Below are 12,343 nucleotides of genomic sequence, written 5' to 3' on the forward strand. Positions count from 1 at the left end.
GATGAGTGATGGCCCTGAATACAGGACGTCAACATTCTCTCTCTCTCTCTCTCTCTCTCTCTCTCTCTCTCTCTCTCTCTCTCTCTCTCTCTCTCTCTCTCTCTCCATTGCATCCAACGTCCCCCATGTCTGTCAGCTGAAGATCAGTGACTGGTCTATGACGGGGGACCGCCAGATCTATTCTGTCACTCCATTACTCTTTTCTTGCTCCCCTCTACCTCTCTGCCTGTGTCTTTGATAGAGAACAGAACTCTACTTTTTATGCCAAACCTAATGAATTCTGTCCATCTATCCTCCATTGTTTTCCTCCAACATTTTACTCCAAATTCCAAAGTTTATATTAGGACATAAATGTATCATCTACGCAGTTGCCCCAAAACTGGAGGACAAGCACCAGAAATGGAGAGCAATCGAAGAAGTACTGTAGTCGCACTGCTGATTACCTTCTAATCTGTGATACTTTTTTGGCAGCCTTATATCATGGCTTCGAGATCCATCGCTGCCAATAACCCCCCATTTAGTCTGAGCACAGAGGGCGATGTGTTTTATGCCTATGTGAAAAGGCAGTTTATGTCAACAGTGATTAGTGTTGATGAATGCCTATGAAAATTTTGTTGGAGCTCCTTTACTGCTTAGGTGCTCGCTATGTGATTAAGGCCATATGTAAAGCATAGTGTGTAGCACTTATCTGTAACAGATGCTTCAAAGCGCTGAACGGTGTGAAACGTTGAGGCTCAATACTGAGAAGTGCAACAATTACACAACCGCATCAATGTTGTTGGTGTCTTTTTTTCTTATTATTTCTTTTACTGGTTTTAGTTAAGCAAGTTGTCACCATTGGGATTCCCTCATGCTGCGTGGCCTGCATTTAGCCTTGAGAACTGAAGCAGATGTAGACAAAGGGATGTGGAGGCCCTGACAGAGATGCAGAACAGAAGAGAGCAAAGAAAAAACAGACTCCCTGTGGTGCCGCTGTGGAAATCGATCCTAAGGTTTAAGACTCGGGCTTACCTTTTGTTTGTGTTTCCTTGTAAGTGTCTCTGTGGAGGGTAGAAGTTGTCCGTTGCGCTGATTGTAGCTTGATTTATAATACTGACAATGACGTGATGCTTCAGATAACAAAAACAAAAAAAAACAAAATTCCAAGCATCATTGGTCATTTAAAGGTTATGATTAAATCTGTTTATGCTTACGTCAACTCTTTACTTGACTTATTCTGAATGCTATAAGCTCAGTGGTTAAGAAATTATTTGTTTGAAAAACTAATTATCAGTTGAAAAGTAGGCTATAACATTCTGAATACCTATAGTTTCTAAGTAAAAAAAAGTGCTTCCAATTATCTTTATTTGCACTATTGGCCAGTTTTCAAATTAAACAGATTCATAGCTCTGTGTGTGGTTTATTATGGCAAACAATGGCAAGTGTATGTACGAGGCACAGATACAAATATAGGAACATGATGTGGTTTAAGGAGTTCTTTGAAAGCAAGCACTCGTCTCCAGTTTCCAGATGACATGTAGCTCACCTCCAGTTCTTTATATGTTCTCCTCTTCTTGTCCCTGTGCATGAGGAGGTGTGTGGGTGTATTACATTACCAAAACAAAAACAAACAACAGAGATATTAAACTTTTGCAACCACAATAGAGGAGAGGGGGGGGGGGAACAGAGGGTCCTCGACTTCTTATTAATTATGCAAGATTAGTCTAATTATAATTCAGCAAATGAATGTGTGGCAGAAGGTGCGAGGCGACGGGGCTGGGAGATTTGCATGTTAAGTGGGCAGGGGGAAGCGGCTAATGAATGCTAATATATGCGTCAACGTCTCGCTTTAATTTCAGCATTTGCAGCTGTGTGCGTCCGAACTGAGGGGGGTGAAAAGTTGACTGAATGGGTTTTGGGGAGGGGGCAAAGGTTTGTGGGGGGCTGTTAGATATTTAGAGAGTGTGTGTGTGTGTGTGTGTGTGTGTGTGTGTGTGTGTGTGTGTGTGTGTGTGTGTGTGTGTGTGTGTGTGTGTGTGTGTGTGTGTGTGTGTGTGTGTGTGTGTGTGTGTGTGTGTGTACGCGTGCGTGCGTGCGTGCATGCGTGTGTGTGTGTCTAAGAGAGAGAGAGAGAGAGAGTGATCTTGTGTCATATACACAGGGTAGGAAGAGAAGAAGTCAACAAACAGGGGCAGGAACCAAGGGGAGGTTAATATGCACACAGCCTGTGATGAATGTCCGACCACTCGAGGAGGGAATCTGAAGCATCACTATATGGTGCAGTTGATCCCTGCTATGAGTCAGTGAATGAGTGGTCACTGCAGGCTGGGGGGGCCTGAAGTGACCAAAGAGCAGGTGGCAAAGAGAGGAGTGTGACTGACACAGAGTCAGACAAAGTCATGGCCATGGTTATTAAGCCCATAGTGGGTGACTTGCTGTCACAAATTACCCCTCAAAGCTCAAACCTGAGACATAATGTTATAGTCGTTGCACAAGATAAATTTTACATTCAGTATGACCATCAAAGGACCTTTCAACAATTTCATGAATTAAACTTAACGGAATGAAACAGGGAATCAAGTACATAGAGTCTTAAAGCACAAATTCTGACCGAACCCAGAGAACAGCAAAGTTTATCTAGCTAACGGAAGACATGTGAGGAGAAATACAAAGCCAGACAAGAGATCAGAAATATGATGGAAGGAGGAAGTGGTTTAAGGGAAGGGGAGGCGCCGTAGTGCACCCTTAGCACATTTCCATTCTGAGCCCAGCTCAAGCAGAACTTTGAGGTTGGAGGTCCGAGCTCTCACTGATAAATTACAATCACCCTCCGCCAACAACAATATTGATTGTCCTCCTCTGAAATAGCTCAAATCAAGAAGTATTGGACATAGTTTTGGAACCCAACGTGAGTTTTGAGCCAGGTCCCGTTCACAAGCTGGAGGGAGTGATGGGAGAACGAGGTGGAGCTGACAGAGTGAAGGGGAGATTAGTATTCAATGGGAGGGTTCAGGACTGTGGGGCCAATATGAAGTCCCTCTCCAAACAACATCTCTACATTAAGATGACTTATATTTGCAGTGAGCACAATGTGGGTGGGATTGGTGTGAGCCGTCTATCTAGCTTCAAACCGCTGCTCCCTCTGCAGTCTTTTCCCTCCTGTTGTTGTTTATTTAATTGGACCATTAATGAGCCTGTTTTCAAAAGAAAGGCAGGATTGCACTTCTCATCAGTGACATCTGGCTCTGATGAGAATTTTATATTTGTACATATATTAGCTGCCTTAATCGGATCACAACTCCGCCCAATTTTCAGGCCTATTTTTCTTTTACAATAAATAAATATATATAAATATATATATATATATATATATATATATATATGAGAGAGAGAGAGAGGAAATTCTATTCTCCGCAATTGTCTCCAATCTCCTTGCATCTTCTCCATTATATCCCCTCTTTCCTCATACCTCTGGTTCCCATCTCTCCCAACCAGGCTCTCCTTCTGCCCCCCCTCCCTCTTTCTCCCCTCTTTCTCTACCTACTCTGTGATGGAATGTGTTCCTTGTTGTTGCCTTCTCTTTCCCATCTCTGTGTTTGCCTCTCAGCATGGGGACTTTGGGATTGCGGCAGAGCTGCGTTGCCATGGCAGCGGGCTCTGTTGCCGAACCGCGTACACCTGGGATTTGGAGTCTCTCTCTCTCTCTACGTGGTCTCCCCCATCTCCCATTTATTCCATCTCTCTCAGGTCTTCTTTGGTCTATAGCAGAGGCTATCAGAGCCTCTCTCTCGGTACGCGCTCCTTTCGCTGGCTCGCCTTCTCTCGGTCGCCACACTCCAACACACTCATACAAACTCATACATAATGAGATGCATATACATAAAAACAGAAATTCACTCTCCCTCTCCTCCCATGTCCATACCAGCACTCTCCCCCTGTCTCTACTGTTCTCTTTCCACCTCCTCATTTCACTTTCTCTGTAGTTGTCTCTTTTACGCTCCCCTCACCATTCCCATGTGGGGGTTCAAATACGGCATTGCGGGATATCACAGTCCCAAGGGTCCCCTGGCATACATCACTGTCTCCAGTTTACTTTGAAACACAGCAGTGCTGTTCACTGGACTACGCTTCGAAATTATCATCACTTGATTTAAAGTGTAATAACATTGACTCTGATACTAAACTAAACAGCCGTGATTGATGTCAGAGTTGCAAAACCTATGCACGCATTGCATGTATGCGTGCCGTGGATGTGATGCATGAATGTTCCCGTGTGCATGTGAGAGCACATGCACACACATGCACGCAAGCACACACACACGCACGCACGCACGCACGCACGCACGCACGCACGCACGCACACACACACACATTTTTACACGCCGTCCACATGTCTCTCTGACAGCCATAATTAATGTCTCCTCTGATTAGTACTGTATTGCTGGGCACCAAATAGTCATACAAAATGCTTTCATGTTATCTCTCAGCTGCTGATGTACAAATTTGTGTCATCCTATCTACCTCTGCAGGTTTTTCTTGAAGTTCTTCCTGAAGTGTAACCAGAATTGCCTGAAGACAGCTGGGAACCCGAGGGATATGAGAAGATTTCAGGTATGGATAGATGAGAGAGAGAGAGCGCGAGAGAGAGAGAGAGAGAGAGAGAGAGAGAGAGAGAGAGAGAGAGAGAGAGAGAGAGAGAGAGAGAGAGAGAGAGAGAGGGAAGAAGGCGAGAAAGTAAGTGGATGTGCGAATGAATGATTGATTAAAAATCACAGTTAAATGAAAATTCCTGCCTCTCTCCTCGTATTGTGCACCTTTTTTTATTATCTATCCAGGTCCAGGTTGAATCGTTTCTACATTCATACTCATTCATACATTCATAAGCTATTTACAGTTGAAAATATAGAGGCAAAAATTAAAGGTGAAAGTTAAAAATCAATAAGAAGACAGAGAGATGTAGAGAGGAAAGGGGTGAGATGTGTGCGAGGGACAAGGGGGGGAGACGGGCAGGAAATAGGTTGAGGTGTTTCAGGAAGTTGTCAAGAATTGAGTGATTGGCTCCAGATGGGGGAGGTCATGCTCCGTGACCCAGGAAGTGGTCACAGGGGACACTCCCGCCTCACTTCCTCTGCTGTCTTTCAGCACCAGCGGCCCCTGTCTGGCAGTCTCACTCTCTCTCTCTTCCATCTACCCCTCTCTCGCTTTTCTGTCTTCCACCATGTTTGTTTTAACTCCTACGTTGTGACACATGCTGATAAGTTATGAGCGCTCTACGGCCCTCATCTCAAGGTTAAAAGGCGATCAGAGCTGGACAGGATCGATAATTTACAGTTATTTTTCCAAAGATTCCTCTCCCATTCCACCACCTATAGCACATATGCTTTCCCTCTTTGTCTCTAGCTCACTCCTGGTCTGTCTTTCTGCACCAAAAAAATAAAAATAAAAGCAACTGCCATGTGTTTAGTGAAAGGTATTGTTTTGTCTCTGCTCTCTTGTGTTTCTGAAATGCCTATTGAGAAATGTTTAGGGATTAATCTTTCAAATTACTTTTTTCCCCTAATGGACCTATTCCAAAGAAGCCTTAAAAAACATATTCAAAACATATTCTTAAATAAATACTTGACTGCATTAGCACTTAAAGTAATATTATCACACACAAAAAGAAATCCACATATTTTGTATGCATGTCATCCAATGAGAGCAGATGCATGAAGAGACACTATACATAAGTTGTGGCCAGAAAATCAAATTAGGGTCCCTATATATCATCCACTACTTTAACGGCCGGTAAAAATGGGAGATTCAGTCCATATGTTTGGTGTCATTGAGGGATCAGGATTGGACAAGGACCAGTTCACTGTATGCTGCTGGATCACAAGGGCATTTTGAGCTTAAAAACAAGCAGCTCGGCCATAGTGTGACTTGATGGAAGAGGGAAAGGGAATTGGATCATAGGAGCGTAAACATATCATGAAGATCCTATGGATGTCACATGAACCTATTGAGAAATATTACTATCACCTGTGTGTGAAAATGGATTGTTGCTATGGGACTTTGCTGATGTAACCGGAGATGGCGACTTACAGTACAGACACACACGTATCCCCTATTTCACACGCACACGCATGCACTCACAAGCATGTGCACGTACAAGCAGGTGCATGCACGCACACACACACCCTCTCTCTCTCTCTCTCTCTCTCTCTTTTAAGTATATTTTTCTACCTTTCCCTTGGCTTAGGTGGTCCTGTCCAGCACTGTGAGTGTAGATGGACATGTCCTCGCTGTGTCCGACAACATGTTTGTCCACAACAACTCAAAGCATGGTCGGAGAGCCCGCAGGCTGGAGCCAGGCGAGTCTGCGGAGAATTCTATGGAGTATGGTAAGGCATCAACCTACCTTTACTAGACCACTGATCACTGATCACAGGTCAGGTTTTGGCCTACGTAGACCATTCATTTGGTGGCCATTTTACTGTTACTTCTCCCCCCCAAAATATTTTTATAAAATAATGGTCACCCTACCTTAGATAATGTCTTGAAGTTCAATTAACCAGAGCATGCTTTCCTGTCTAGCTACACCCTGTATCAAAGCAATCAGCCCCAGTGAAGGCTGGACCACGGGTGGGGCCATGGTCATTGTCATCGGTGAGAACTTCTTTGATGGGCTGCAGGTGGTGTTTGGCAGCATGCTGGTGTGGAGCGAGGTAGGGATTCTGTCCAAAACGTCTCGCTAATGACTGGTATAGATTAAAGCATATTGGGAAATGCTATATATAGAGCATATGGCTTGTCTCGTTGTTGAAATGATTTATGAGCTGTCTAATATTTATTTTTCTAGGGTGTTTCTGTTAGCCTAGATATAATGTAGATTATTTACAGAGGGGTGGGTATCATATGTTGTTTGGTTTGTAACAAACCCCCTGTCCTGTCCCTACAGTTGATCACGCCGCATGCCATACGTGTTCAGACACCCCCTCGCCATATCCCAGGGGTTGTGGAGGTCACACTATCCTACAAATCCAAACAGTTCTGCAAGGGAGCGCCTGGACGCTTTATCTACACAGGTGAGCAGAGAGATAAACATCATTGTCTTTTTACAGACTTCATAATAGCATGCAGATAATTGACTGTGGGCTCCCAGTGAGAAATGACCCGGTTTGATTTACACTTATTTATTTGATTTTAGCTCTGAATGAGCCAACCATAGACTACGGTTTCCAGCGTCTTCAGAAGGTCATTCCCCGACATCCTGGTGATCCAGATAAACTAGCCAAGGTGAGGAGCTACCTGGTGAAAGACACACCACATGACAGTGTTGGAAGTGATTTAAGCAACAGAACATTGGAGGGAGTGTTACAGTAAATGACATCACTGTAGTGTAGATGATCAAACTGTGAAGTTATTTACTGTAACACACTACCTCATGCTTTCTATTGCTTTTATACAGCAGGTGTTATACATCTTTTTATGATAATTTCATGCTGTGAATTAAACACTGAGAAAAAGAATCAAGGTTTGATGAAGAGCTAATTCATCTCTATACTCTTGGTTATGACGTTATAGCAACTGTTGTATAATATACTATATTCCCAAAAAGATGAGTCTAAATCTTTGTCCTGTGTAGGAGATGCTCTTGAAGAGAGCGGCTGATCTTGTGGAGGCCCTGTATGGAAACCCACATAGCAATCAGGTAAGCAATAATGCATCTGCTTCCTTATCATTATTACTTCCCAGTGCCAGCCCTATATATACATGGACCATCCAGGCACGGTCAGTTGCACAAACCTCCTTAGTTTTTCAGCTTAACATTTCACTCAAGGTTATGTTGAATACAAGCTAGCAATGTATTCTAAGGAAATCCTAAGTACATTTTAAGGGAAATCTGAACCAAATTCTCCATGCAGCAGGCTCCTATGTAGACCTCATGACATGCCAAAAGAAATTATATATAATAGTAGTGGTGCCTTTCTGTTTAGATGTGTTTAATACGCCGGAGTGTTTCCCTCTGTTTAGCCTGGCCCCTCTCTGTGTGTATAGAACTATTGCTAACCCACCATATCATTCCTTTTGCAGGACATGTTGCTGAAGCGTGCAGCAGACATTGCTGAGGCCCTGTACAGTGTTCCACGTCCACACAGTCAGCTGCAGGCACTGCCCAGCTCCCCAGCCCACGGCAGCGTCATGGGCTTGGGCTCTTACCCCTCTCAGTTGGGTGTCAGCATTGGTGAGCCCATACAGAGCAGCCAAGGTGAGGAAAATGAACTACAGGCCATAGACCTTCACTGTAATACTTTTCAGAGTCGCATCTCTCACTTTTAGCATTTAGCACTTGTCTTCTCTCAGATTTTCTAATCGGGCTTCCTTCTCCCTCTCCAGGTTATATTCGTAACACTAGCAGCTTGTCCCCAAGGGGTTACCCCTCTGCCTCTACTCCTCAGCAGTCCTATGGGGGGAGTGGGGGGATGACTGGAGGCTATGGGACAGTGCCCATGACAAGCCTGGGAGTTCCTGGCTCTCCTGGTTTCAGCAACGCCTCCCCTACAAGTTCTCCCTATGGCAGTGAGTGTCATTGTGTTTTCTCACCTGCTCTTCTTTTTTGTTGTCAACAAATTCTATAATGTACAGTATTGTTAAAACGACTTAAATTACTTATTTACTGGTAATCAGGCATAATCACGTTACGTTTTTTAAGTCAGTGTCTACCTCAGACCTACACAGCAAACTCTGTAAGTGTAAAAGTGGGCCTGTAATGGTCTGCAGGATGATTTGTCAATGTGATGGTTGATTGGTGATTTTCATACTTGATTTTAATTCAGTAAAACCTGTCTTTTTTTCTGTTCCACAGTAATGCCATCTAGCCCCACCATACCAGGAGGCTCCAGCTCTTCCTCGTCTCTCTTGCCTTTTTCTTCTTTCCCATCTGCTCCCAAACAGAAGAGCGCGTTTGCTCCTGTCCTAAGGCCCCAGGGCTCCCCCTCCCCTGCTTGTCCAGCTTCAGGGGGGAACAGCTTCAGAGGTAGCCATCCAACTCACTATCTGACCCCCCTCTCTGAACTTACAAATGCAGTCTAACCCACTAAACCAGACCCTCACTACAATCTTGACTGAACATGACATGAAGCATATGGCTGGCCTGTTCACGGGTATACAATAATGCAACATACAGGCTGAGTGACCAGAATCATAGATGTTCTATATATTCTCTCTCTCTCCAGCAATGACGGGCCTGGTTGTTCACCCGATGTAGCACCCATCCATCCCCATCCATCCCAAGCCACTGCTCCACTTAACCCCTATCTTGGTACTAAGAGGGCAGGGAGAATGGAACATTGAACTAGCAGCCACACATAACTATCCTCCCTGAGCCCCTGCCACTTGTTAGTCCATGTTTCATCCAGCTGGATGAATATGATGGGGTATGAAATATCCAAAGACCAGCCACCCACTTCCCGAGGCAGAGGAGATTATTCCCACCATTCACAACAGCTGCAATGACAGCAAAAACGCTCCTTAGCCAACAGTAGTCGACTGGACTGTAATGATGGGCGCTTCATGAGGTGTCTTTGCATTTTGAAAGGAGGCGGAGGTAAACAGGTCACAGTCTCCCCACAAGCTTCAAAAGCTTCCAACTTACTTACCTCTGGCCTACTATCATGTGTGCAGTATTTGATTCTTTCCACACCTGCCAAAAATATTGGCTAGATGATTTGTTGTGAGAGCACTGAACTTTGTACGATGATTGGACAACTCTGATGTTATACTGAAGCTCTAAAAAGCAGGGTGCTATTTGTTTGTGTATGGACACCATTAAAGGCATGTGTGTACATTGTCTGTGAGTTAGCAAGAGGTTTTTTGTAGTAGACTTTTTGAAGACAATTTACATTCCAGAATTATAGACCCTTTATTTTTTGTTCTGATCTTTAAGGTTTTATGAGGGAAAACTCTTTGTCCCCAGGGTTATTACTAAAGGAATTCATATATTGATTTTATTTAAGAACATGCAATTTAACTTATTATAGTTAGCTTAGGGAATAATATAAACGTGCTTTATAAATGTGGTCCTTTTGCATTTGTCATTAAAATAAGGTCATTGCCACATTGCCATTATAATTGCAAATGAATGGATTCTTTTTAGAGGGAGTGAAGTAAACCATAGCACACTTATTTGGAGTATAAACATCAACAATAAAACTGGACAATTTGCTGGTTGCATAACAAAATATTGTTATGCCTGCAATTAAAGAAAGTGAATGTCCTTGCTATGAAATGAAACATTAGCTAGCCTTATCCTTCTTTATTTCATTTGTATGCATGCTTTTTCAAAACAAATGCCCTGTTATTTCATTCCACACAGCAAATTGGAAAGTGTAAAATAATGTGATAAAGGTAATTATTTTATCACTTCATGTCAGTTTCCCAACCCTGTGGAACCCCTTTTAAACCCTGTTTCTGGACGCTATGCAGTACAGTAAATACACTAGAAAACACCAAGTAATCAAAAGAAAAGAAAGGGACAAAACTGGGTGTCTATTAACTCATCTAATAGAGTTCTCACTGATATTAGCCAACACAATACAAACATCATACTCAGGATGAGAAAACAAAGAACATGAAGAGTAGCTGACATCATTTAAAATGTTGATTTTTGTGTTTTGTTTATTTTATTTATTTAAAAAGTATTATTAGCAATTGTAATATTATGTTTTTTGAAGCCATCTTGTTTTTTATGGTACAAAGGTTGTTGCAAATGTGATTTGTATATCTCAAGGTGTAATTATATTTTGTGCTCCAAATAAAACAAATGAAAAAAAAGAAAAAAGAAAAAAAAATCACTGGCATGTTTCAGTTGCTAAATTACATACGATGACAGAAATGTATATATGTGGTCCGTTTTGTACAAGCACAGCGTTAAACACAGTAAAAAGAACCATCCCTGCATATCATCATATCGTCTTACTCTGGACATTGTGATTTTGCTCCATGGCTCATATTGTATCTCAACACTGTGCTACATCTATTTTTGACTGTGCTCATCACCTGTGTGCTAATGCAGTGTGCTACACTGTTTTGTATACATAGCTGATGAGCCGCAGCATCTTAATTGTGATGCAAGCGTTAAAGACTGAGCAGAGCATGTCAAGATAAACAACCCCCCCACATCCCTCTCCTCTCCAGTAAGCCTCCTTTCCTCTGAGGACCAAGCCTCTAGGGGCCCCAGTGAGAACCGCAAGTCTCTTTTGAATGTGCCCTCCTTCCCTGTTTCTCTCTCGCGTTCTCTTTCAGTCTCCTTCTCTTGAAACACATATAACATAGCCGTGCACAATACCATTCTTTTCCTTCTTTCAGTCTTTATTTGGAATCCCTTCATCGTTCCTACTTTTTCTTTTTGTTGGTCTCACTCCCCTTTAATGGCCCTTCTCTGCTAATGTAATTAGCACTGGTAAGGAAGGGCAGTTAATTACCCACTCTTTTTTGATCGTGTAATTAATGTTATGCCAAGAAACAGCAACTGTTTCATTAACGTGGAGCTCAAAGCAGTTTGTGTGTGTATGGGGGGGGGGGGGGGGGCAGCGCCCATGTGGATGCATGTCTGCATGTACGTCACTGTTGTGGCTATGGTGCTACAGTGCATTTCTGAATAAATAAGGTGCTGCAATGGGCCGGAGCTTATAATTTGCCGTATGACCACGTTGCCATTGATTGAATACTTTATTAACAGTTTGCAAAAAGTACAGCGGCACGATTATACAATGATGCTAAGAGGATAACACAAAAAGCCCAGAGGGCTTGTTTCCATTGTGGTCCTATGTATTCAATTCATCATGACATTTAAGGACATACAATAACATACAAGAAATCATCAACACTAGTAGCAATACGTACAAGCCAAAAATAACAGATTTTCAACACAGAAACCTGTGAAGCACTGATGTGGCCGTACGGCGATGTATAAATTAGGCCAGTGACACTCTCAATGAGCTTGCCCCACCAGCAAGTCACTGCTTCTCTTTGTGTTGCCTTTGTTATCGCCAAGTGGCTCTTGTCAAAGAAGTCAAAGTGGCTGCATCTCCTTCGTTTCTCTCCGTCTCTCTCTCTTGCTCTCTCTGTCTCCCTCTCTCTCTATGTCTTGATATGCTGCTAATTTGACAAGTTAAAGTCAGCTTTGTTGTCAGCACCTCAGCATTCATCTTCCTGAGTGCTCCTTCTGCCCAGTGGTGCAGGAGCCATATGCTCCGCTTCCACATGACTGTTTTGTTGTTGTTGCTGTTGTGTTTGTTCGCTGCAGGATCAAAGGCAACATATTTACTGTCTGATTTTCTTATCGCACTTTGGATACGGAGGAGATAGAATCTCCTACAAG

The 12,343-nt window shown here is 43.0% G+C and overlaps 1 protein-coding gene across 4 annotated transcripts in view; it reads left to right on the forward strand.

The window, feature by feature from the left end:
* Positions 1–10,773, forward strand: part of ebf2 (EBF transcription factor 2) — a 32,537-nt gene extending 21,764 nt beyond the window's left edge. For 2 of the 4 annotated variants that reach the window (XM_084054521.1, XM_084054522.1), the window contains exons 7-16: positions 4,509–4,590; positions 6,221–6,362; positions 6,556–6,686; positions 6,920–7,046; positions 7,169–7,257; positions 7,607–7,672; positions 8,056–8,230; positions 8,359–8,541; positions 8,828–8,998; positions 9,198–10,773. In XM_084054521.1, the coding sequence (XP_083910647.1) occupies positions 4,509–4,590; positions 6,221–6,362; positions 6,556–6,686; positions 6,920–7,046; positions 7,169–7,257; positions 7,607–7,672; positions 8,056–8,230; positions 8,359–8,541; positions 8,828–8,998; positions 9,198–9,229 (1,198 nt within the window). In that variant the 3' untranslated portion in view covers positions 9,230–10,773. Of the gene's footprint in view, positions 1–4,508; positions 4,591–6,220; positions 6,363–6,555; positions 6,687–6,919; positions 7,047–7,168; positions 7,258–7,606; positions 7,673–8,055; positions 8,231–8,358; positions 8,542–8,827 lie in introns of all 4 variants that reach the window. The other 2 variants (XM_084054519.1, XM_084054520.1) reach the window with 1 other exon arrangement.
* The last annotated feature ends 1,570 nt before the right edge of the window (positions 10,774–12,343 follow it).

This window comes from Gymnoscopelus microlampas (genome assembly GCF_963454915.1).
Source record: "Gymnoscopelus microlampas genome assembly, chromosome: 4".
Classification (NCBI taxonomy): Eukaryota; Metazoa; Chordata; class Actinopteri; order Myctophiformes; family Myctophidae; genus Gymnoscopelus; species Gymnoscopelus microlampas.